At 67.7% G+C, this 22,710-nt stretch overlaps 3 protein-coding genes across 6 annotated transcripts; 1 reads left to right on the top strand and 2 right to left on the bottom strand.

The window, feature by feature from the left end:
* Nucleotides 1–280: 280 nt before the first annotated feature.
* LOC142412202 (mitochondrial ubiquitin ligase activator of nfkb 1-A-like) lies at nucleotides 281–3,156 on the bottom strand. 2 transcript variants are annotated; one of them, XM_075506992.1, is made up of 5 exons: nucleotides 3,059–3,156; nucleotides 2,515–2,654; nucleotides 2,170–2,257; nucleotides 1,968–2,088; nucleotides 281–1,782 (listed from the first exon to the last, which is right to left on the bottom strand). In XM_075506992.1, exons 2-5 carry the CDS (start codon nucleotides 2,629–2,631, stop codon nucleotides 1,086–1,088), a joined length of 1,023 nt encoding a protein of 340 aa, XP_075363107.1. In that variant the 5' UTR covers nucleotides 2,632–2,654; nucleotides 3,059–3,156; the 3' UTR covers nucleotides 281–1,085. The 2 variants fall into 2 exon arrangements, with proteins under 2 accessions (XP_075363107.1, XP_075363106.1); XM_075506991.1 differs by lacking the exon at nucleotides 3,059–3,156 and having other exon boundaries at nucleotides 2,515–2,801.
* Nucleotides 3,157–4,010: 854 nt separating this feature from the next.
* Nucleotides 4,011–12,897, bottom strand: ECE2 (endothelin converting enzyme 2). 3 transcript variants are annotated; one of them, XM_075506986.1, is made up of 19 exons: nucleotides 12,636–12,897; nucleotides 10,777–10,863; nucleotides 10,219–10,363; nucleotides 9,795–10,010; nucleotides 9,568–9,692; nucleotides 9,283–9,429; nucleotides 9,130–9,195; nucleotides 8,729–8,917; nucleotides 8,178–8,320; nucleotides 7,923–8,037; nucleotides 7,487–7,597; nucleotides 7,192–7,290; nucleotides 7,026–7,103; nucleotides 6,713–6,816; nucleotides 6,278–6,388; nucleotides 5,867–5,934; nucleotides 5,056–5,246; nucleotides 4,879–4,974; nucleotides 4,011–4,756 (listed from the first exon to the last, which is right to left on the bottom strand). In XM_075506986.1, exons 1-19 carry the CDS (start codon nucleotides 12,675–12,677, stop codon nucleotides 4,580–4,582), a joined length of 2,310 nt encoding a protein of 769 aa, XP_075363101.1. In that variant the 5' UTR covers nucleotides 12,678–12,897; the 3' UTR covers nucleotides 4,011–4,579. The 3 variants fall into 3 exon arrangements, 2 of the variants coding, with proteins under 2 accessions (XP_075363101.1, XP_075363102.1); XR_012776432.1 differs by lacking the exon at nucleotides 4,011–4,756 and adding an exon at nucleotides 5,633–5,691 and having other exon boundaries at nucleotides 4,890–4,974; XM_075506987.1 differs by lacking the exons at nucleotides 4,011–4,756; nucleotides 4,879–4,974 and adding an exon at nucleotides 5,633–5,723 and having other exon boundaries at nucleotides 5,116–5,246.
* A 1,300-nt stretch (nucleotides 12,898–14,197) lies between these two features.
* On the top strand, nucleotides 14,198–21,733 carry PSMD2 (proteasome 26S subunit ubiquitin receptor, non-ATPase 2). Its single transcript, XM_075506985.1, has 21 exons — nucleotides 14,198–14,380; nucleotides 15,181–15,237; nucleotides 15,541–15,705; nucleotides 15,952–16,073; nucleotides 16,449–16,673; nucleotides 16,777–16,935; nucleotides 17,221–17,365; nucleotides 17,569–17,629; nucleotides 17,919–18,065; nucleotides 18,264–18,370; nucleotides 18,767–18,894; nucleotides 18,974–19,061; nucleotides 19,450–19,612; nucleotides 19,708–19,809; nucleotides 19,905–20,050; nucleotides 20,271–20,354; nucleotides 20,487–20,655; nucleotides 20,755–20,849; nucleotides 21,020–21,146; nucleotides 21,235–21,353; nucleotides 21,434–21,733. The coding sequence occupies exons 1-21, from the start codon at nucleotides 14,246–14,248 to the stop codon at nucleotides 21,614–21,616; spliced, it is 2,727 nt and encodes a 908-aa protein (XP_075363100.1). The 5' UTR covers nucleotides 14,198–14,245; the 3' UTR covers nucleotides 21,617–21,733.
* Nucleotides 21,734–22,710: the final 977 nt, after the last annotated feature.

Below are 22,710 nucleotides of genomic sequence, written 5' to 3'. Positions count from 1 at the left end.
GTGTCCCCCCCCACCCCAAATCCTGGGTGCCCCAAAGCCGCAGGAGCCAGGAGAGCCCGTGGGTTGCCTGGGCAACTGCAGCCAGGAACTGATGGGGAGCGGTCCAGGGGAGCAGTTGCCATGGAGACCGGAGGAGCACGATCGCCTTGGCAACAGTCCTGTTTCCCCCCCCCCTCTTCAGGGCTGTATCCTGAGAAGGTGCACCCCGGCCAGGGGTCCCCTGCCCACCACCAGTGAGCGTGCACCCCCCAGCTGAACGGCGCGAAGGAAGAGGCGAGGCCGAGCGCGACTCCTTGGCTTTATCACTCCACACACCACCGCAAGCCGCTCCCGCACCCGGTCCTGGCCGGGAGGCGGGCAGGAAAGCTGGGTGCAGCAGGGGCCGGAGGCACAGGCAGGCTCCGGGGTGCCCCAGGGCTGTCCTCCCGCTCCAGGAGAGCGGGGACCCTGTGGAGAAGGACAGAGGGACGCTGTCCCCCTCCCCGAGTGGCAGAGCAGCTAGCAAAGGGGCATGCTTCATCCCTGCCGGCCCCGGGTGTCCCCACATGGTCTGGGCAGTGGCTGTAGGCACACGGATTGTGGGGGGGAGGACAACGGTGGCACCAAGGTGTGCTACTGCGGTGGCTCGGGGGTCTCTGTCACCCCACCGCGTCCTCTGTGCCCTGCCAGCCCTGGTCTTGCCCCCGCCATCTTCCCCACGGACAAAGCCACGTGCTGGAAAAGCCAAACAAGGGAAAAGTCCCACGTGGCTTTGGGGGGTCAGGGCTGGGAAAGGGGCACGGGTCAAACAGCCGGCAGCCAGAGGAACACCCCGGTGTGGGGCTGGGGACCCGGCTCCTCAGCTCAGGCACTGAGTCTGTTTCCCCCAAGCCTTTATGTTTGGGGGGGATCCCTCTGGCAGACAAATGGAGGATGAGGAGGCTGTAACTCCCCCTCTCCCAAAAACAGATGGGGGGGCACACCGGGACCCTTCCCTCCCAACAAGAATCACTCAGCTGCACGCAAGGGGACAGCTGGTATTTCTGCAGGCTCCGGGCTTGGCTTGGTTCACGCTGCCCCTCCTTGGGCACCCTCCCCAGGTGCCCTCAGGCCTGGTAGAGGGGCACCACGCGGTCAATGGGCCCCCGACAGATGGGGCAGAGGCGGGCAGGCAAGGCCTGGAAGCAGCGGAAGCAGCAGCAGATGTGGCCACAGCCCAGGAGGACGCACTCGCGGGGCCGCGTCAGGCAGATCACGCAGGAGTCCTCGGGCCCCCCGTCCCCGGCCTCCTCGCCATCCGGCTCCTTGTCCTCAGGCTGCTGCTTGAGGCGGGCGCGGCGGTAGGCACGGCACAGGGCGTGCAGGAGGACGGCCAGGCCTGCCACGGCGCACAGCACTGCCGCACCCTTCCAGAGCCCGCTGGCCGACTCCAGCTCTGCCAGCACTGTCTGCCAGTCCCCCAGGCACAGGAAATACTCGCCCTCCCGGGCCGGTGGCTGGAGGTGCAGGGAGCCGTCGAGGTGCAGGGCCAGCTCCCCGATGCCTGTCAGCCCGGCCCCCACCCGCAGCATCTCTTCCGTCTCCAGGATGCCCTTGGGCTTCTCCCCGCTCAAGTACTGGCCCAGCAGGTCGCGGAAGCCATGGGCCGGCTGCTGGAACCGCTCGTACACCGTCTCCAGCGGCAGGCAGACGGCTCGGAGCGGGCTCTCCACGCTCACCTGTGTCACTGCCTCGGTGTCTGGCGAGGCCAGCAGGAAGGGGACGGTGTAGACCTGCTCCGAGAGCACCCGCTCGCTCTCGCTCCTGCAAGCAGAGTGCAGCGCTGGGATGTGGAAAACCCCGAGGAACTCTGAGCTCCTGTGGCTGAGCCGAGGGTAGGGACTACGGTCTTTAACCGAGCCACTTTCTGCCTCTCAAGTGGCCCCAGAGGATGGGGGTCTGGACCCACGGGTGCAAGCCCACCCCTGCTGTCCCCTCCCATCGCTCACCAGCTGCGGGCCAAGGCGTTCCAGATCAGCCGATGCTCTTTCAGAAGCAGTTTCTGGATCACGCCCTGCAGCCCCTCATGGTAATGGCTGGTCAGTGCAGCCTTGGCTGGCAGCACTATGCCTAAGGACCAAGGGATGCATCACGGCCAAAGGAGGAGAGCCCGGGCCCCGTCCCTGGTGCGGGGCCACAGGGTCTCCTTACCTTCCAGGGCAACGTAAGGCAGGCACCTCCCATCAGCCGCAGACACCAGTGCTGGTAAATTGTCGTCAACCTGGAGCTTTGGGGCCTCCTGCAAGAGCAGGGACTGAGCGTGAACACGGGCAGGGGCAGATGGGCTGGCAGGCAGAGGGTGGGTCATGCATGGCTTTGTGGGGATCTCTGGCAGGATGTGACCTGCTTGGTCCCGGGCATCGTGACATTGGCAGGGGATGCAGCAGGCTGCAGTCGTCAGCAAGGTGCACCCAAATCCAAGGCTCTGGGCCGGGCAGTGTAGGGCAGTGGGGAAGGAAGAGTGGGCAGAAGAGAGCCTGTGAGGGACAGGGCTACCTGTATGCGTGCCACGACTCTGGCTTTCTTCCTGTACAAGTAGTAGAAGAGGCCGGAGAAGGCGAGGCTGGAGCCCAGACACAGCAGCTCCCCAGGCGTGATGGGCGGCGCGTCCATGGTGCCAGGCTCGGGCGGCACGCCTGCAAGGACAGCGTGTTGGCTGGGGGACGGGGCTGTGTCGGCCCAGGGGCAGGAACGTCCCAGCGCCCCTGTCCCCAGGGCAGGGACGTCCCACTGCCCCTGTCCCCAGGGCGCTGCCGCCCTAGGGCCAAGCCTGCCTGTGGCCTGGCTGGCGGCAGTTCAGCTCCAGCACCCACAGGTGCCCGGCAGCCGCGGCCCAACCCAGCACCCCTTGCCCAGCCTGGGTCCAGAGGCGCCCGTCTTGCCCTGCACGCAGGATCGGGCCGAGGCCCAGCACCCGTGACCCAGCCCGGGCCCTGCACCCAGGGTCCCACCTAGGCCCGGCACCCCCAGTCCGGGCCCAGCACCCCCAGTCCGAGCCCAGCGCCCCCGATCTGGCCCCAACCCAGCCCCCGGCTCGGACCCAGCCCCCCAGGCCCGGCCCGGCCCGGCCCCGCCGCTGCCGCTCACGCCGGCCCGACCCCGCTGCCCCCCGTGCCCCCCGAGGCCGGAGGCGCCCAGGCCCGGACCCTGGCCCCGCCGCGCTGCCTGCTGGGAAATGGAGTGCGGCCGCCGCGGCGCGGCGGCGGGGAGGCCGTGCCTGGAACTACAGCCCCCAGAGTCCCTCGCGCCGAACTACCGCTCCCGTCGGGCCTTGCGCCCGCCACCGACAGGACTACAACTCCCGGCGGCCCTTGCGAGCCCCCCCGTGGCCGCTGTCCCCTGCGGGCTGGCGGGTCCCCGTGCAGGGGCGGGGGTGCAGGGGCGAACCCCAGTATGGGGCTGGGGGCGCGGTGCAGGGAGAGGTCCCGGCCAGGGCAGGCCCCAGGCACTCTGGGGGGGGGGCTCAGCCCCGGCCTGGCCCCAGGGCAGGATGGGGTCACCCGTGCTGTCACCCCTGCCTGGGGGGCAATGGGACCCCTTGGCTGGCCTTTCCACCGGGGGGACCCCACCCCGCCGGGGCTGGGCCGGGGCTGTGGGGCTGTCCCAGCCCGGCTCCTGCCTTCCCGTCGCCCCAGCCTCACCCCGTGTCCCCCCGCCACCCTGCCCGGTGCCGGCAGGCAGCACAGCCCCCCCCCATGCCTGTGGCTGAGGGGTGACCCCCCCCCCCCCCGACCCTGCGTGGGATGCCAGGGCTGAGGGTCAGCCCTGCGGCTGCCGTTCGCCTTCCCCGCACGTCTGCTCCCCTCCCGCCGTCCCTCAAGACATCTCATCTCCCGCTCCCCTCCCTCGGTCCCTCGGGATGTCTCATCTCCCACGTGTCCCCCAGCTTTTGAGTCACCCCCTGCTCCGGATCCCACCTCTCCCCCCGCCCCGACACCGCAAAGGACCCGGAGTTGCCGGAGTAAGTGGAAACTGCTTTTAATCGTTAAATAAATTCAGCGACAGCCACCCACAGCTGAAGGCACCAGAGTCCCCGCTGCCGCCCGCTGGTCCCAGCAGAGGTGGATGGGGAAGCCAAGCCGGATCGGGAGGGGGCGAGGGAAGAGCGGAACCGGGTGGCCCCCAGCCTCCATCTCTGGCAGGTTGGGGGGCAGAAGCGGGGGGCCGCTCGGCTCTAGTGCTCTCCCCGGGACCCCTCTGAGCTGCCCGCCCGGGGGGGACGTGGCGCTGGGGCAGCTGAGCTGTGCCAGTCTCTAGCACATCAGGGTTGGGGGGCAGAGCTGCGTTTTGGGGGTGCTTCGGCTTCTCTGCCGGCCGTGCCCGGCCCCAGGCTGTGGACGGGGGCTGCAGTGGGTGCCCGGTGTGGGGCTGCGTGTGCTGGGAAGGGGGGCAGAGGTGGGGCGAGGCAGCGTGCGGTGTGTGCCCCGTGGGGGACCGCGACGGAGGGTGACCCGGGGGGCGGCCCCTCTCTCTGCCCCATGGGCCAGCTCCGGCAGCCGGCGAGAGCTGGGGAGGGCACAGCAGAGCATCGTCCCCTCTGTGCCCAGCACCCTCCCCATCCCTACCACACCTCACAGTGCTTGCCGGGGTTCATGGGGGAGCCCAGGGGGCAGCCGAAATGTTCGACAAAGTCCCGGGAGTTGCTGAGGGTGCCGATGACGCGGTACTTGTCAGGGCTGTGGGGGTCGGTCACCAGCCCTTCGTGGGAGCTCTCGGGCGTCCGGACGGAGCACCACACCTGCCGGAGCGGGAGCAGCCTCAGGGACGGGGGGCAGAGTCCCCCGGGCGGGATGGGGGGCTGTGGAGTGGCTCCGAGGGGCCGGGGAGGGATGGGGAACCCACCATCCCGCTCCACCCTACCTGTGCAAAGCCCACGAAGAAGAGCTGGTGGTTGGTGAGCCCCAGGGCTGGCAGGCGCTTCTCCTCCCCATTCTTCTGCAGCCAGGACTTGTATGCCTGCGGGAGAGGCACCCTGAAGCCCCAGGGAGGGACAGACGGGCACGGGGGTCTGCGTCCCCTCGGGACGGCGGCACTCACGTTGTAGGCTGCCTTGAGCCCGCCGTTGTCGGCGATGTTCTCGCCCAGCGTCTGCCGGCCGTTGACCTTCTCACGGTGGACGGTGTAGCGGCTGTACTGCTCTGTCATGCATGCTGTCCGGTTCTTGAAGGCCTCCAGGGAGGAGTTCTGCCACCATGGCCGCAGGTTGCCCTCCTTGTCATACTCCCGCCCTGCGGGACCAAGCCATGGGGCGGGGTGGGACCGGGGGACGCTGGCCCCCTGCAGACCTCCCACTGCAGGGGGTCCTGAAGCAGGGTGGGGTGTGGTGGGGACAGCCCCAGGGGACACCGGGGGACCTGGTGCCTTGGGTCCATGCCCAGGGGAGATGGTGTCCCCCAGGTCCTGCTCCAGGCAGGCTCCGGCTGGGGCTCAGCCGTGCGCTTGGGTCCCCAGCCATCCCCTGGTGCATCCCCGCTGCCCCAAGCCGGATTTGTCACCCCGAATTTTCCCCCATTGACCCCATCTCGGCTCCAGGGCTGCGGTGAAGGCGCAAAGCAGAGCGGATGTGGGGAGGAGGATGAGGAGGGGGCCGGGGCTGCAGACACCGTGTCCTCACCAAGCGGATGGAGCGAAAGCTGCACAGAGAAGCCGGGGGGAGGTATCGGCGGGTGCCACCTGGGGAGACAGGATGATAGAAGGGGGGGCGGCTGGGGGGGCACGAGCACACATGATGCAATGGATGGCGAAGCGGGACCCCCGCGTGCCCGTGGCACCCCCTCCCCACGCCGAGGGCAGGGGGCGGGCAGGAAGGTGACGGGGGTCAGGGCTGGTGCTGCCTGCGGGCTCTCACCTTGGTCGTCAAACGCGTGGGTCAGCTCGTGCCCCATCACCACGCCGATGCCGCCGAAATTAAGTGCTCTGTGGGGCGGCGGGAGAGAGCCAGGTAAGTGCGGGGGGATGATGCCGTTGCAGCCTGTCCCCGGCCCGGGCACCCCCTCCGCAGCCTGGGCACCCCGTCTGTGTCCGGGCGAGACTCTGCTCCGGTTGGCACCCAGCTTGGAATTAGTCCTGTTGGGGACACTGGTGGCCCCATGGGGACTTTGCAGGCTGTCTTGGCTGCAGGATGTAAAGCCTGGAGGGACCCTCAAGCCCCCCAGGGCTTTGCTTTGTGACTGTGGGGGGCTCTGTGGGGTGCTGGCCCTGATCCGGCCCGTGCCCCCCCGCCCCCAGGAGATGCCCCCCATCCCTGTGCCAGGCTCACTTGGGGTGGTTGCGGGCGTAGAAGGGAGCCTGCAGGATGCCGGCGGGGAAGACAATCCCGTTCTTGGTGGGCAGATAGTAGGCGTTGACCGTCTGCGGGGTCATGCTCCACCTGGGGCAGGGAGGTGGGACAGGGGACAGGCAGGGATGTGTCCCCTCTCGCCCCGAACCCCGGCACCCTCCTGTGCCATCTCCCACCGTGGGTCCCCTGTGCTGCCCTGCCCGGGGCTGCCACCGCTGCCCGCCCACCCCGTGACCAAGGGACCCTGTCCCAGGGACAAGCCAGAGCCACCACGGGTGACCTACAATGCCGTGCCACCCCACGAGGGGGACCTTCCCCCCAGTGAACCAGTGCCACCCAGGCCGTGCCAGGGACAGTGCTGTGACACCGTGCTGGTGTCACATCCTCCGCCCTCGCCCCGGCCTTCCCCCTTACTGGTCGCGGTTGGGGGGTTTCCGGAGCTGGTCGGCCATCACTTTGGCGGAGAAGTTGTAGAAGTTGAGCATGTTCTGGAAGAAGGAGTCCTCCGAGACCTCGTACTGGTGAGGAAGAGGAGAGATGAGGAGGGGTACACCGGGGGCTCTTTCCCCCGCCCTGTCTGGGATGCACTCGGTAGAGGGGTGGCTCCACCTAACGTCCTGTCCCAAATGGGTCCCCCAAATAGGGACATCGCTCCACCATGGGGCCCCCCAGGGCTTGGCGTGAGCAGGGACCAGACCCCCTCCCCACGAGCCGGTTGTCCCCCTACCCCATCATAGACATCGTCCAGGTCCTTGTTGTCCAGGATGAAGTCGGGGAAGCCGATCATGTCGTAGATGGCGTCTGCCTGCGTGGGGAGAGGCCCCGGCAGTGAGATGGGGGGGGGGGGCTTCCTGGGAGGGGTTTCTCCCACCCACTGCCCTCCCCGGGGTCACCTTCTCCTTCGCAGCCTGCCTGGTCTTCTCGTCCATCCAGTCCAGCTGGTCCAGGGACACCTCGAAGGCTGCCCGGATCTCGCTGATCATCTCCTCAGCCTGGGGAGGGGAGGGAATGAAGCCCCCCTGCCCCCCGCAGCCCCTCGAGCAGAGACAGGGTGGGCAGGATGCGACCTCCCCGGAGCTGGGGATCCTGTTTCCCTGCTCCCTGCCTTCCAGCCCTGGGGTTTGGGGGGAAAAAGGGGGGTTCCTGCGGATGGTGATGGGGAGGGGACGGGGGCAGAAGCATCCTCACGATGGCTTTGCTGTCCCGGTCGAAGGTGGCTTTGACAAAGAGGGAGCCCAGGGCGAAGCCCAGCGTGTCATCCGTGTTGGAGATGCAGGTTTGCCAGCGGGGCGTGCAGGACTGTGGGACAAGACAGGGGTCTGTGAGACTCCCAACCCCCTCCCCTGCTCCCCTCCCTGCCCCCAGCCTGGCTCTGCCCCCTCCCAGGGGGGAGACGCTCAGCAGCTAATCCCCCATCCCAAAAGATGGTCCCTGGGTTCCCTCTGCAGCATCCAGGGCTCAGCATTCCAAGGGCATCCCAAGGGCAGAGGTGGTCCTGGCTGCTTCCAGGCTGGAGGCAGAGCGGTGTTGTGGTTTAACCCCAGCTGGCAACTAAGCACCACACAGCCGCTCGCTCACTCCCCTCCCAGTAGGATGGGGAAGAGAATTGGGGGCCCCCCGTTACCTTCCTGGTGCCGTAGAGTGTCTCCAGCAACCTCTCCTGGGCTGTCTCAAAGCGCTGGTCCAGGCTGGAGGCCGTCTTCTGCACCAGGTTCCAGATCAGGTAGTTGTTCAGGATGCTGCAGGGGCAGACAAATGCCACGGCTCGGCACGGGCATGGTCCACGGGAGATGGCCCAGCCACCGGTGAGCCCAAAATGTGCCCCCACCATGAGGGAAACCCCAAGCCGGAGCATGGCGGGGGTTCAGGGGTGCCTCACCTCCTGTCGGTGCTGTTGATGAGGTCGGAGACCTGCTGGAGGTAGGTGTCCCCGTACACCACCACGGGCTCCGTGTCGGCCAGCTCCAGTGGGGCCAGGGCATAGGACAGGTAATCCAGCCAGTCGATGGCGGGGGCCAGGGCCTGGGGGAGGACACGGGAACGCGGCACCCGGGTGCTTGGCACGGCTCTGCCCCATCCTCCCCGTCATGGGAGGATCCGCTGGGGCAGGGGCTGTGCTCCCCGGCAAGGTCCCAAGGTCCCTCAGCATCCCAAATCCCTTCTCTGCCCCAAACCCTTCCCATGGCTCCCTGCAGCTCTCCATGCTGCAGGACAAGGAGGGAACCCCAGGACCCCCCGTGCGGGGTTGCAGCTCGCCCCAAATCCTAATGACTGGGGGGATGAGCACCTCACTCCAGCACCCAGCACGTCTCACAACGGATGGGGCTGCCCAGGTTCTCCTGGGAGGGGCAGCAGTGGGCGCGGACCCCTCGGTGCCCCACTGGACAACCCCGCCTTGAGTCCCCAGAGGTTTTCCCAGGCTGTGCCCACCTGCAGCTCGGCGATGCTCATCTTGTGGTAGATCTTCTCGTCGTCCCGCCGCTCAGCCTGGGGCACGGTGATGTTGGCCAGCTGGGTTTCGAAGTCCAGCACCTGCTGCATCTGGAGGCGGGTGGGCTCCGGGGCCCCCCCCAGCAGCGTGCCCAGCTCCACCATGTAGTCCAGGTACGCTGCCAGGACCTGGTGGGACCCCGAGTCCCAGCTCAGCCCTGGCTGCAGCTCATCCAGCCTCTCCAGGGGGCTCAGACCCGCTGCCTGGGCACCGTGCCTGGGCACTGTGCCACCTGGATGGGCAGGGTGCAGGTGCCAGGTGTGCCCCGGCACTGCTCACACCCCATTGCTGTGGGTTTCCCCCACTTGCTGCCGGCAGGGTGCCCGGCGCCCAGCCTCACCCTCTCGTTGGCGGTCTTGTTCAGGTAGTAATCCCGGGATGGGAGGAAAAGCCCCGACTGATCTACCTGGGAGGAGAGAGGGGCAGCATGGGCAGCCCGGTGCCCGCCGGTGCCCCCCCGGTGCCTGCCACCCCTCAGTGCCAAGCTGCCAACCTGGATGACGTTGCTGTTGGAGCTCTTGGAGTCCGCACCCACATACACCGTGAAGAAGGGGGTCGCCCGGTACGTGCCTGACACCATCTTGAGGACCTCCATGAAGCCGGTCTGGTTCCAGGAGCCGGTGACGTTCCACCCCCCGATCTGCTGGCAGACAGACCCAGCGCCTCAAGGAGGGACGGGGTCCGTCCCCGAGGGCTGCCCCCTCCCCGTGAAGAACCGAGCGGGAGATGTGCTGGGCTGAGCCCCGACAGCTTGGCTCACATGTGGATGGCTGCCCACCTTGTCGATGAGCTCCATGAGGGGCTGGGAGCCCAGCTCCTCTATCCTCTGCTCCTTGAGGCAGGACAGGTAGTATCGCTGCGTCTTCCGCTCCGCCTCACTGCTGGAGTTGAAGGTGGCGTTCTCTGCGGGAGGCTGCGGGTCAGCCCCAGGGATGCCGGGGCTCTGCCCGCCTGTGCCCGGAGGTCACCCCCCCGGTGGCCGTGACCCCCCCGCCCCATGCCCACCTAGGAGGTGCTTCATGATGGCCTGGTTCTGGTCCCAGATGCTGTTGAAGGTGCTCCACTTGGAGCGCCCGTTGGGCAGCGGGTTCCTCTTGATCCAGCCCCCGCACGAGTACTGGTAGAAGTCCTGGCACGGGTCCGTCTCTGCATCCAGGGCCTCCAGGATCTTGCTGGCCACCCGGATGCAGGCATCCGTCAGGCACGTGCTGTGAGAGGGATCTGGCAGGGAAGGCATGCCTGGGGCTGTGCGTGCCTGCCGGGGGAAACCAAGGCACGGAGCGGGGCCAAGCCCTGCCTGCACCCCGGGGTGGGCAGAGCACCCAGAGCAAGAACTCCAGGCTGACCCATCCCTCCCCGTCCTGCCACGTCCCCCCCGGGTGTGGGGACGCCACTGCCACCCCGGCGGGGCCGCGGGGACCCTCCCTACCTCTGCGGTACTGGATGGCCAGGGCGACAACGGCAACGCCGAGCAGCAGGGCCAGGGAGACGGCGACGGCGCAGAGCACCAGCTCCAGCTGGCTGCGCGAGGCCAGGCGGCTCAGCAGCAGCCCCGGCCCCTTCCGAAACCCCACCTGGGCAGGAGCAGGACCTGCCATCGCACCGCTGGGGGACCAAACCTCGCCGCTCCCCCTTCCCTCCCCTACCGCTCCCCAGCGCCTGGCTCGGCTGCATGACGAGGTGGGGATCGGGGCATCCCTCCGGGGGTGCCCAGGGCACCAGCCCCGGCAAGCCGGCAGTGGGTGCTGGTGGCCCCCCCCCCAGCCGCAAGGAAGGACGATGGCCCGGGCACACTCTCTGCCGCATTTTGGCTGCCTCCCAGCACATCCCTGGGGACAGCCAGGGCTGGTTTGGCTGCCGGCCCTCCTCCTGCTGCCAGCCCTCCTTCTGCTGCCCACCCGACTGCGGGCAGGCTCCAGCTGAGGGTGAGGAGGGGGGCCAGGGAGGATGAAGAGGGGAAGGATGGAGGGGCCGGGGCAGACCTCACCTCCACGCTGTCAGGAGAAGCACTGCCATCCCCCGCCGGCTCCGGCCCCTCGTCGTCCTGCAGCGTGGCACGCTTGTAGTCGGGCATCTGCCCAGGGAGGGAGCGGGCTGGGATGGGGGCGTGGGGGTGGCTGCCCCCCACCCCACCATCCCCTCTGGCTCTTACGGCGAGGGCCGGTGCCCACTCAGCAGGTGCACGGGGGGGCCGGGGCAGCCCCTGACCCCCCTCGGTGCACCCGGGCCTCCCCCAGAGGCTGTCCCCAGCCCCGGGTGGCCCTGGGGAGCACGGGGAGAGCTGCTGGTGGGGGGCTCGGGGGCTCGCACCGGAGCATCCCTCCGCGTCGCCATGGCAGCCGTGGCATCAGCCCTGCTGACAGGTGCCACATCGCCACGGAGACGTGGTCCCTGTTGCCAGGCAACCGTTGCCTAGTGCTGCTGCCTCGCCCCTCCTCCCCCGCCTGGAACTTTCCATGCAGATGTGCACCGGTCCGAAACATCTGGAAGCATCTCCCGCCCCATCCTGGCCCCGGGGGTGCCCGGGGCGCAGGGCCGAGCCTGCGCGGGCAGAGCATGTGGGGGGAGAGGGGGCACTACAGGGGGTGTCAGCCGGCAGGACAGGACCCCCTCGCTCCTGGCCTTGCGGGGCAGCCCGGCAGGGGCTGCTTGCACCGACCCAGCCGTGCGGGCTGCCGAGGATGCAGCCAAGAGGGAGGTGATGGAGCTGAGCCAGCAGCTTTGGAGGGGGGGATGAGCTGGAAGAAAAAGCTGGAGGCTTTGGTGGAAGAGAGTCAGCAATGCTGCTGGTCGTGAGCCATCCTTAGGCTTCAGAGTTAACGCCCAGGTGGGTTGCGGCTCACCCCCCTGTCTGTGCTGCAGACTAAGGTGGATGCCCTGGGGCTGCCTGCAGGGCTGGTGTCGGGGGCCAGGAAGGATCTAGGGCGGGAAGGATGATGGGCAGGGGGTGAAGCAGAGCAAGTGCCTGGTGCCCAGCTCTGCCACACCGCCGGGACAGGGAGGGGACTTTGCCAAGGGCTGCCGTGGTGGGAGGGCGCGAGGCTGGGATCGACAGTCAGCAGGAGCCCCCCACCGGGGTGGGTTCCCGGGAGCCACTGGCGTTAGGAGGGACAGCTCGGCATCCTGTGGGAGCTCAGCCAGCCGGGCACCACCACCGCCCCAGCTCCCCTGATATGCTCCTCTCCCCTCCCGGGTGGTCCCCGTCCTCCTGGGCACCAGCCGGCAGCACCCCCTCCCCGGCACCTCCTGGCACCTTTGAGGCAGGAGCAGGATCTTGTCCTGGGGCTCCCCTGCCCTCTCCGTGGGGCTGAGACCTGCAGGGACCGGGCCCCCTGCTCCCTCCAAGGGTGCTGCCTTGGGGAGCACCCTACGAGCAGCATCACTGTAACCCAGGTGGGCTTCGTGCCTCAGCGGGGCAGGGTCTGTGGGGCCCTCTCCGAACTGCCCCAGCTCCCTCTGCCCGACCACAGGTAGAGGTTTGGGGCGGGCCTTCCTCCCCCTTCCCCCCCCCGCCGTGGGGGACGGGGACCCTCCAGCCACGCCGTTCCCCCGGCCCCACGCAGCCCCCTGCATCCCCCAGGCTCTCGCCCCCCGGGGTCCCCCAGCCCTGCCATCCCCTCCTCCTGCGGGGTCCCGCAGCCCCCCCAGCCCTTCCAGCTCCTTCAGCCCTCCCGCCCCCGGCTCTCCTCTGCCCCGGCCCCCTCCTGTCCCCCTCGCCGTCCCCTCTGCCGCCCTCGCCGGTGCCCCCCGGTCCCCCCTTCCTCCTGCCCCACTCCCCGCTCGTTGCCCCCGCCCTGCCCCGCCGCCATCCCCGGCCCGGCCCGCACCGCTGCCCCGGGCACTCACGGCGTGTCCGAGCTCCTGGAGGGCCACGTTCATCCTGGCCATCCCGGGCCGCCTCCCGCCTAGCTCCGCTCCCCGCCCGGGCCGCGCCGGGCCCCCGCCGCCGCCGCCGCAGCGCCGCCTGCCTCCGCCGCCGCCATGGCCCGCACCGGGCGCCGCGCCGCCGGCGGGACCGGGACCGGGACCGGGACCGGGGCCGGGCAGGGATGGGGCCGCGCCGGAGGGATGGAGCTGCGGGGGCTGCTACCGGCTGGGCGCGGCCCGCAGGCACGGGGCGGGGGCGGCTGGGGCCGGCGCCTCGGGGGGCGGCTGGAGCGGGGACACCGGCGCCCAGCCCGGTCGCACCGCTCCGCTCCGCTCCACCCGGCCCGGCCCCGCCGCCAAGGTGACCCCGTGCGCGCGGGAGGAGCCCCGCACCGGCACCGGGACGGCGAGCCGCACCGGCACCTGCACCCTCGCCAGTGAGGGCGGTGCACCGGCACCGGCACCGGCACGGGGACCAGCACCCGGGCTCACACCCGGGCGCCCGCAACGGGCACCGGCACACTGACACACGTACCGGCGCCGGGCTTCAGCACCCAGGGAGGCACACTGCCACCGCACAGCACCGGCTACCGGCACCGGCACCAGCAGCGGGGCGGCAACGGTGCCCAGCCGCAGCAGCACACCCTGCTCTGGTACCCGGGCACACACTGCAGTGCACCAGCGCACGCCCGGGTGGCTGCACACCCCCCCACACCTCGACTGACACCCCCACCGCGGTACCCCGAGGTCACCCACAGGCCCGGACCACCACGCGTGGCGTGACACAGTCGCACGCACGCAGCTGTGCGCAGCGGAGAGCGAGCGGGAGGCCGTGACGGCGCGCCTCGACACCCCACCTCGACACCTCCCAACCCCGCGCGACCACCTGCCCGGGACAGGGCGTCACCAGGGGTCACCCGCCCGGTGGCCGGGGTGCTGCCAGGGGGACAGTGGCATGCGGGGCTGTCCGGGTGCAGGTAGGGTCCCCCCTACCCTCCGGGGTGCAGGGCACACGGGCTGTGTAGGTGGGTGCCCGGGGTGCTGCCCGCGGGGGGCAAGGTGCCCCCCGGGGTGCCCGGTGGGGCCGGGCGAGGCAGTGCCACCTGCCTGAACTGCGGGGCCGGGGGCACAGAGCAGCACACGCGTGCAGGAGGTGTGTGCGTGAGCTCGGCTGGAGGGGCACGGGGGTGCCCACGGGTGTCCGTGGCGTGTCGGGGCCCCGCCGAGCCTGCCAGCCCCGGACAACGCCGCCTCACTTGCCCGGCTCGGGTGGCACCGGTGCCCCGTGCCAGGGTGGCAGAGCTCCGGGTCTCCGGCCCCGTCCCCGGCTGCCAGCGCTGCCCGGCAGTGCCGGAGCCCCGGGACGGGCCGTGACCCCCGCTCCCGCTCCCGCTCCCGCTCCCGCCGCTGCCGGTGCCGGTGCCCAGCGCTGCGCACCGCCGCGACACGTGGGGCCGCCCCGCCTCTGGCCCCGCCCATCGGCCCGCCCCCGGCGCGCGGCGGTGTCGTCACGGCGGCGCCGGGCGACGATTGGCGGCGGACGCGTGCGGCGCGCAGGCGCAGAGCGGCGGGTGCGCGGCGGAGCGGTCATGGACGCGGGCGGCGGCGGCGGGCAGGGCCGGGTGCACGGCGGCCCCGGGTCGGGCGGCGACGAGAAGCCTACGCCGCCCTGGGGCCGAGACCGCCGGGAGCCGCCCGCGGGGCCCGAGAAGGAGCAGGAGCTGGTGAGGGCCGCCGCGTCGCGGGCCGCAGCTGAGTCACGGCCCGGCCGGGCCCGCGTCACCGGCGGGGCGGGTCGTCATCCCACGTCACGGGGGCGGCCGGCATCCCTCCGGGGGCGCCTGTGGCGTCGCCGGGGCTCCCTCCGGCGGAGGCGCGTGACGTCACCGGCGCGAGGGGGCTACCTCCGGAGGGGGGCCGTGACGTCACTGAGGCGAGGGGCTCCCTCCGGAGGGGGGCCGTGACGTCTTGGGGGTGCCCTCGTGACGCAGCTGAGGGCTCCCTGCCCTGGCGGGGGGCTGTGCGGTGGGGCGGGGGGCTCCGGGGTCTGATGTCGCTGGAGCGGGGTGAGGGGAGCTGTGATGTAATCAGCGTGCGCGCGTGACAGCGGGGACTACGGAGGGGTCCCCTCTTTGCCCGGCACGGGGGTGGCCTTGGCGCTGGGGGTCCCCACGGGCTGTGGGGGGCTGCCTCTGGGCAGAGGGGCTGCTGTCACTGGGGGTGCCCCCCCGTGGGGCGGTGCCCTGCCGTGCCCCTCTCCGTGGGGGTGTTTCCGTACAGCACAGGGTAACGGGGGAGACCCGCCCCCCCCCCCCCCGGGATGGGCCAGTCTCTTTGGGGGGGTATCCCCAGTAATGGAAGCATTGACCCCCCCGGCAGCACTGGGGCAGGATGGTGCCCTGGGGGGGGGATGCCACTGTGTCCTGGTCCCCCTGTGGCTTGGGGTGACACCCCCACCCCTGTCACACTGGGGGTGTCTGTGCTGGGCACCCTTAACTCTGCATTCTCCTCTGTGTTTCGGCAGTCTGAGGAGGACAAGCAGCTGCAGGATGAGCTGGAGATGCTGGTGGAGCGCCTGGGGGTAAGTCTGTGGCGTGCCCCTCAGCAGGAAGCTGCGGAGCTGGGAGGCCTGGCCAGGACTTGAGTCCGTCTGTCCCTCGCTTACAGTTGTTCCTTGTACAATGGGGATGGAGGGGTTTCACCTTGAGCGGGGCCCCTCCTTGTCCACTGTGGTCTGTCCCCCATCCTTGCTGCCTGTCTTACCTGTGCCCAAGGGACCTCTGTCTCCCTCTGCTCACAGCCATGGCTGTGTTTGAGGAGGGCTGGCAGGGTGGTGGCGCAGGAACCAGCCCCCTGCTCCCTGACAGGCAGCTTCCCTCTGCAGGAGAAAGATACGTCCCTCTACCGCCCGGCCCTGGAGGAGCTGCGGAGGCAGATCCGCTCTTCCACCACCTCCATGACCTCCGTCCCCAAACCCCTCAAGTTCCTACGGCCTCATTACGGCAAGCTGAAGGAGATCTATGAGAACATGGCTCCAGGAGAGAACAAGGTAAAGGCTCTTGGCCCCACCGACCCACATGGCTGGGGGGATGGTGCTGGGGCAGGTGATCGCAGAGCCCTCCGGACCCTGGTCTAACATCAGCCTCTGTGACTTGCTCTGGTGGATTATAAATTGCCAGGGCTGTGCCTCTGCTACCTGTGACAGCTTGTGGGCGCAGGGAGGGTATTGTGTCCCTGGTTGCCCCTGCTTCCCCATTCCCAGTGTGTGTCTGAGCCCCCGGCGCTCTTTCCCCAGCGCTTTGCGGCAGACATCATTTCTGTTCTGGCCATGACCATGAGCGGGGAGCGTGAGTGCCTGAAGTACCGGCTGGTGGGCTCCCAGGAGGAGCTGGCATCTTGGGGGCATGAATATGTCAGGTAAGCCTGGGTGGGAGCAGGGCTTGGGGAGGGACAAGGGCTCAGGGGGATTTCCCTGAGCGCTTTGACTCTAGCCTGCCTGGGAGGTGTCCTGACTTGCTGGGCTTGTGCTCAGCTGCCCCTGTCATGTCTGCACACATGTCACCTCATCCTCCTCAGTGATTTGCGAGCTGCAGAGATCTTGCTGCTGTGGCCTCTGTAATCTCTGCTTTTAACCCTAATTCCTCCTCTGGGCTTGTCCCGTATAAGCTCTCGCAGGAACGTGGAGCCTCTGTAAACAATACACAGCCCCAGCTAACTGGTAGCAGCTGTTCCCCATCCTTGGGGTTGGGTGAAGCTGTTTTCTGTGGTAGTGATGTCCCTTTGTCCCTGCAGGCACCTGGCAGGGGAGGTGGCCAAGGAGTGGCAGGAGATCGATGAGGCTGACAAGGCTCAGAGGGACACACTCCTCACCCTGGTCAAGGAGATCGTCCCCTACAACATGGCCCACAATGCAGAGCATGAGGCCTGTGACCTGCTCATGGAGATCGAGCAGATGGACATGCTGGAGAAGTACATCGATGACAACGCCTACTCCAAAGTGTGCCTCTACCTGACCAGGTGAGGGACCTCAGCAACCTCAGGCACTGGAGGGGGCCTGGTCCCTGGTGGGCTGAGGTTGCCCGACGTGGTCATCACCCTCATGCCTGTCTCCTCCTCAAAGTTGCGTAAGCTACGTCCCAGAGCCCGAGAACTCGGCTCTCCTGCGCTGTGCCCTGGGCATCTTCCGCAAGTTCAGCCGCTACCCTGAAGCCTTGCGCCTGGCTCTGATGCTCAATGACGTGGAGCTGGTGGAGGACATCTTCACTTCCTGCAAAGATGTGTAAGCGGAGACTCGTTCCCCACCCTCTGGGGCCTTCGCCCATCGTGGTGGGGCATGGCTCCCCGTCTGGGCAGAATTGGGTTGGATCCTGCCACCAGCAGAGGTGTCTGGGGATTTGGACTGAGACTCTTGTCCCTGAAATCGAGGTGGGCAAGAGCGGGTCATCTCTGGGCTGCTTTTGTGTGCCTCTAGAGCAGGGCAGGCTGGCTCACCGTTTGGTGAGCGTGTGTTTGTGCTGGGGCTGGCTGGGGTCTGGGCACTTGTGAAACTCTTCCCTCTGCACAGAGTTGTCCAGAAGCAGATGGCCTTTATGCTGGGCCGCCATGGGGTCTTCCTGGAGCTGAACGAGGATGTGGAGGAGTACGAGGACCTGACCGAGATCATGTCCAACGTCCAGCTCAACAGCAACTTCCTGGCCTTGGCCAGAGAGGTGAGCATCCTGGCTGGGTAAAGAGCCCTGGGCTGCCTCCAGCTGTGGCTGCCCTGGCTGCCAGGCTCTGTGGCGAGATGTGGGAAGAGATCCTTCATCCCTGTGAGCGTGGCCCCGCACCTCCTGGAGAGGTTGCCCTTGTAGGGCAGCTGCCCTGCGGTGTGCTGGCTGGGAGGTAACCCCCTTCTCCCTTGTCTCTGCAGCTGGACATCATGGAGCCCAAAGTGCCGGATGATATTTATAAAACCCACCTGGAAAATAACCGTAAGGGCTCTTGTTGTGGCCTCTGTCATTCCTCCTGTGGGGAGCTCTTGGGTCTGCAAGGCACCTCTGGGCCAGCGCAGTCAGCTGTGTATCCCGAGGTGCACAGATGGCCTGCCCGCAGTCTCTGACTTCGCATGGAGCAGACCCAGCTGCCTGCCATGGATTTGTGCTCCTCCTTCCTGCTGGTGGTGGGACAGGTCCTTGTCCCCCCGTGGCATGGGACAGCTGTGCGGTGGAGGGCTGGCAGGGCTTCTCTTGCTGCCCAGCTCACCCTGACATCGTTCCCCAGGGTTCGGGGGGAGCGGTTCCCAAGTGGACTCAGCCCGGATGAATTTGGCCTCCTCCTTTGTGAACGGCTTTGTGAATGCTGCTTTCGGACAGGACAAGCTGCTGACGGACGATGGCAATAAATGGTTGTACAAGAACAAGGACCACGGTGAGGGAGCCAGCTGGGCAGGGGCTGGAGGTGCCCCTAGGCTTGGGGTTGCTGCCCTGTCCCTTTTGGGGTCCTGCTGAAAGGCAGGCTGCAGGGCACGGCTGCCACTGGGCTGCCCTGTGTCCCTGGCCACCACCTGCCCCAGGCAGGGCACATCAATTCAGGGCTGATGTGGGCTCTTCTCCCCTGGAACCGCAGGGATGCTGAGCGCTGCAGCCTCGCTGGGCACGATACTGCTGTGGGACGTGGATGGAGGGCTCACGCAGATCGACAAGTACCTGTACTCCTCGGAGGATTACATCAAGGTCGGTGGCACCAATCTCAGCACGGGCTCTACAGCTGCGTGGGGCAGCCCTGCTGCGGGCTGGGTGTGTGGCTGGCTCGGGGAATGGTTAACCTCACCTTGGTCTGCTGTGCGGCTCAGCTCTGGCTCGGAGAGGGGTCGGATGCCCCATGTCCCAGGTTTTTGAGTGGCTCACAGCAAGGCGGGGAGCTCTTGGGGGCTGCCTGAGGCACCTTTGGGGTCCCCTTGTCACAGAGCTACGAGCTTTGGACTGCTCAGCTGGATCCAGAGTGGCATTGCTCACTTCATACCAACTTGCCCATCCCGGGGAGTGGGTGTAATGTGTCACATTAGTCACTGGCTGGCAGGGAGCTTTGTGTGTTGGTGGCTGGTGCGTGATGGTGCTTCTGCCTTGCAGTCGGGAGCCCTCCTGGCCTGTGGCATTGTCAACTCAGGGGTGAGGAATGAGTGTGACCCTGCCCTGGCCCTCCTGTCCGACTACGTCCTCCACAACAGCAACACCATGAGGATCGGAGCCATTTTTGGGTAAGGGCTTGGCCCCAGCCTCCCCGTGCTGCACAGGGTGGTGCAGCTGCCCCCTCATGCTCCCCTGGCCTCTCCGCAGGCTGGGGCTGGCGTATGCAGGCTCCAACCGTGAGGACGTCCTGACTTTGCTGCTGCCTGTGATGGGAGACTCCAAGTCCAGCATGGAGGTATGGAGTGAGGCAGGGTTCACCTGGGGTTCCTGCTTCCCCACCCGGTCCCCAGGAGCTCCTGGGATACAGGGTCTGTCCTGCAGCCAGTTTGGGCTCCAAGAGCAAGGCTACATGTCCCTGCTCGGTGTTGTGCCATGCTGGAAGAGGATGACCCTATTTTCCCCATCTGAGCTGCTCCCACGATGGGATTGCAGCAGATATGGGAGGGTAGGAAGCCATCAGGTCTCCCAACAGCCCAGATTTTTGCACAAAGCAGGGACCAAGGGTACCCAGTGCTCTTTCAGACTGGGCAGCCATCAGACTGTGCAGGCCTGGCCCCGAGCTATGGGCCGGCTTACTCTGTGCTGTCCCCATGTACAACATCTCTCCTTCCCTCCTTCACCAGGTGGCTGGCGTGACTGCCCTGGCCTGTGGGATGATATCGGTGGGCTCCTGCAATGGGGACGTCACCTCAACCATTCTCCAGACCATCATGGAGAAATCGGAGACGGAGCTGAAGGACACGTATGCCCGGTGGCTGCCGCTCGGCCTGGGCTTGAACCACTTGGGTAAGGCTGGGCAGTGCCAGTGGCTCGTGGGTTGGGGGACGGGGTGGGAGCATCCCTCCACCGCTGTCGTCTAACCACTGCGCCTTCCTTGGCAGGGAAGGGAGAGGCGATTGAGGCCATCTTGGCAGCACTGGAGGTGGTGTCAGAGCCATTCCGCAGCTTCGCTAACACGCTGGTGGACATCTGCGCCTATGCAGGTGAGTTGGGCTGATTGAGGTGAGGGAGGCAGGAGTGGGTCCTGGGCCCTCCGCCTGCTGATCCTGCTGATCCTGGCCCTCCGCTCTCCCCCCAGGCTCAGGAAATGTCCTGAAGGTGCAACAGCTCCTGCACATCTGCAGTGAGCACTTTGACTCCAAGGAGAAAGAGGAGGACAAGGACAAAAAGGACAAGAAAGAGAAGGAGAAGAAAGAGAGCTCAGCTGACATGGGGGCTCACCAGGTGGGGAAGTGTGGGCTGGGACCTGTGTCCCTGGGGCAGGAACTGGCTTTGGGGGAGGTCCCTAAGGCCCTTGTGGGATCAGAGCTGGAGGCAAACAGCCCCCAGCAGCACCCCCTGCTCTCCCTGTGCCCCTGGGCTCAGGGTGGGTGCAGGGGCTGTGAGAACTTGGGTCTTGGGCTGGGTGCTCCCTGCTTGGCGCTCAGTGCCTGTGTCCCCACAGGGCGTAGCGGTGTTGGGGATCGCGCTCATTGCCATGGGAGAGGAGATTGGTGCTGAGATGGCCCTGCGCACGTTTGGCCACCTGGTGAGTGACACCAGGGGGACAGCACAGAGGCGGGAAGGGACCTGGGAATAGAGACTGGGTCTTGCCTCACATCTCTGTAGACCTCGCTGCCCTTGGTAAGCTGGGTGTAACGCCCACCTCCCCTCCGTGCAGCTGCGGTATGGGGAGCCCACCCTCCGCCGTGCTGTGCCCCTGGCCCTGGCACTTATCTCGGTCTCCAACCCCCGGCTCAACATCCTCGACACCCTCAGCAAGTTCTCCCATGACGCTGACCCCGAGGTCTCGTACAACTCCATCTTTGCCATGGGCATGGTGGGCAGCGGTAAGCCTGGGGGACAGCCCAGTTTGGGGCTCGTGTGGGGGGAAGGTGGGAGACGTGAGCTGTGTACCCTGTTCTCTGTCTGCACCCCCTCTTCCCCAGGTACCAACAACGCCCGGCTGGCAGCGATGCTGCGGCAGCTCGCCCAGTACCATGCCAAGGACCCCAACAACCTCTTCATGGTGCGGTTAGCCCAGGTGACGATCCTGCGCTCGCCACTCGTGGCGGGGAAGGGGCAGGTTGGGGTCCCTGCCCTGGGTGTGGGAGGGGAGGTGGTGTCCTGGGGGTGTCACCCTCCTGCCGGGCAGGGCTGGGGGTCCCAGGCGTTACCCCACCGCTCTCTCACATGCTTTCTCTGCCACACCAGGGCCTGACCCACCTGGGCAAGGGGACGCTCACCCTGTGCCCGTACCACAGCGATCGCCAGCTCATGAGCCAGGTGGCTGTGGCCGGGCTGCTGACTGTCCTTGTGTCCTTCCTGGACGTGCGCAACAGTGAGTACTGTGGGCTTGGCCCCCCTGGAACCCCTCTGCCCCTTGGGGTGGGCATTGCTCAGCCCCTTTACTTCTGTCTCCCCTCCAGTTATCCTGGGCAAGTCCCACTACGTTCTCTACGGCCTCGTTGCTGCCATGCAGCCCCGCATGCTGGTCACCTTTGACGAAGAGCTGCGACCTCTGCCCGTGTCGGTTCGCGTAGGACAGGTAAGGGGCAGCCAGAGCTGGGGAGGGGGTGCTCCGGCATCCCTGTGTGTCCTGGCATTTACCTCGCTCTTCTCTCGCAGGCTGTGGATGTGGTGGGCCAGGCAGGCAAGCCCAAAACCATCACCGGCTTCCAGACTCACACAACGCCGGTGCTGCTGGCACACGGGGAGCGGGCAGAGCTGGCCACAGAGGAGCACGTGCCCGTGACGCCCATCCTGGAGGGATTTGTTATCTTACGCAAGAACCCCAACTACGACGTTTGAGCCTGGGGAGGGCTAGGGGTGGGGGGGGTAGGGGGTTTGGGAGGGGAGGGGAAAAAACCTAGTTTGTTTGTTTGTTTTTGTTACTGAGTCAAGGAAATAAACTATGCGGAGACTCTAGTGCTGCTGTACCTTCCTTGTGCTGGGGTGGGCTCTGATCCCCGTGAGGGTACCTGCTGCCCGTGGGGGCTGGGCACAGTGCAGACCCCAAGAAGCAGGGGCTGAACACAAAGTTGTGGGGTGCCATGCGTGCTCCCGCTCCTCCCCGGCGTGTCCCCGTGGCACCCCGAGTGCGGCAGGGCATGCTGGCAGTGTTGCAACTCCCCTCCCTGCTGCACCGGCTCACACCTCAGCCCAGGGCTGCATGTCCCCGCCTGGGACTGCTCTCCTGGGGGGCCTCGGGTGGTGACTCCCCGGCTTCAGCTGCCAACCCCCCCCCCCCCCCCCCCCCCGGGGTGTGCTGGGCTCTGCTGGCGTTTGGTGCTGCTGCGGAGCTGGCATCGGGGTTAAAATCGGTCTTGGGGCGGGGTGGAGGCTATGGGGGAAGTGTTTTCAGGGAAGAGAGGAAAACCCTGTCCTGTTTCCAAAACGGGCAGGGGCCGCGCCGCGCCGCGCCCCGCCCCGCCCCGCCTGGGTGTCCGTGGGAGGCCGTGTCTGGATGGGTGCGGGGCGCTACGGCTGGGTGGGTGCAGGGGCCGTGCCCAGGTGCGGGGTGCTGGATGGAGGCTGGGTCCTGGGAGGTTGGGAAGGGTGTGGGGTGCTGAGTCCCAAGGGGTGCCGTGTCCTGTGGGGTGGGGGCCAGGTCCCGCGTGGGTGCGAGGTGCTGGGAGGGCTCTGGGTGCTGCTGGGCGCTGGAGGGGGGTGCGTGCCGGAGGGGTGCCAGTCCCGGGTGCGAGCAGGTGCCGATGGCGGCGGGTGCGGGCGGGGCGACGCCGGGTCCCGGGCGGGGCTGGGGCCGGGGCCGGGGCCGGGGCCGGGGCCGGGGCCGGGGCCGGTGCCGGTGCCGGGTGCGGCGGGGAGCACGTGGCGTGCGGGGAAGTGCCGAAGCGGTGGGCGTGGCCATCCGGGAGGCGTGGCGCGGCGCGGGGGGGGGAGGG

The sequence above is a fragment of the Mycteria americana genome, chromosome 7 (genome assembly GCF_035582795.1).
Source record: "Mycteria americana isolate JAX WOST 10 ecotype Jacksonville Zoo and Gardens chromosome 7, USCA_MyAme_1.0, whole genome shotgun sequence".
Lineage (NCBI taxonomy): Eukaryota > Metazoa > Chordata > Aves > Ciconiiformes > Ciconiidae > Mycteria > Mycteria americana.
The sequence above is the reverse complement of the archived record's forward strand: the minus strand, read 5'-3'. Positions and strand labels throughout refer to the sequence as shown.

What these genes read in the sequence shown, in the direction of transcription:
- LOC142412202 (XM_075506992.1), bottom strand. Translation starts at nt 2,631, where the DNA reads ATGGACGCGCCGCCCATCACGCCTGGGGAGCTGCTGTGTCTGGGCTCC. An exon ending in GAGTCGTGGCACGCATACAG is followed by an intron (nt 2,258 to 2,514) that starts GTAGCCCTGTCC and finishes CTGCTCTTGCAG; the next exon opens with GAGGCCCCAAAGCTCCAGGT. An exon ending in GCCTTACGTTGCCCTGGAAG is followed by an intron (nt 2,089 to 2,169) that starts GTAAGGAGACCC and finishes CTTGGTCCTTAG; the next exon opens with GCATAGTGCTGCCAGCCAAG.
- ECE2 (XM_075506986.1), bottom strand. Translation starts at nt 12,677, where the DNA reads ATGGCCAGGATGAACGTGGCCCTCCAGGAGCTCGGACACGCC. An exon ending in TCCAGGAGCTCGGACACGCC is followed by an intron (nt 10,864 to 12,635) that starts GTGAGTGCCCGG and finishes CTCCCTGGGCAG; the next exon opens with ATGCCCGACTACAAGCGTGC. An exon ending in CCACGCGTTTGACGACCAAG is followed by an intron (nt 5,247 to 5,866) that starts GTGAGAGCCCGC and finishes TTGGTCCCGCAG; the next exon opens with GGCGGGAGTATGACAAGGAG.
- PSMD2 (XM_075506985.1), top strand. Translation starts at nt 14,246, where the DNA reads ATGGACGCGGGCGGCGGCGGCGGGCAGGGCCGGGTGCACGGCGGCCCC. An exon ending in AACCCACCTGGAAAATAACC is followed by an intron (nt 17,630 to 17,918) that starts GTAAGGGCTCTT and finishes ATCGTTCCCCAG; the next exon opens with GGTTCGGGGGGAGCGGTTCC. An exon ending in GGACATCTGCGCCTATGCAG is followed by an intron (nt 19,810 to 19,904) that starts GTGAGTTGGGCT and finishes CTCTCCCCCCAG; the next exon opens with GCTCAGGAAATGTCCTGAAG.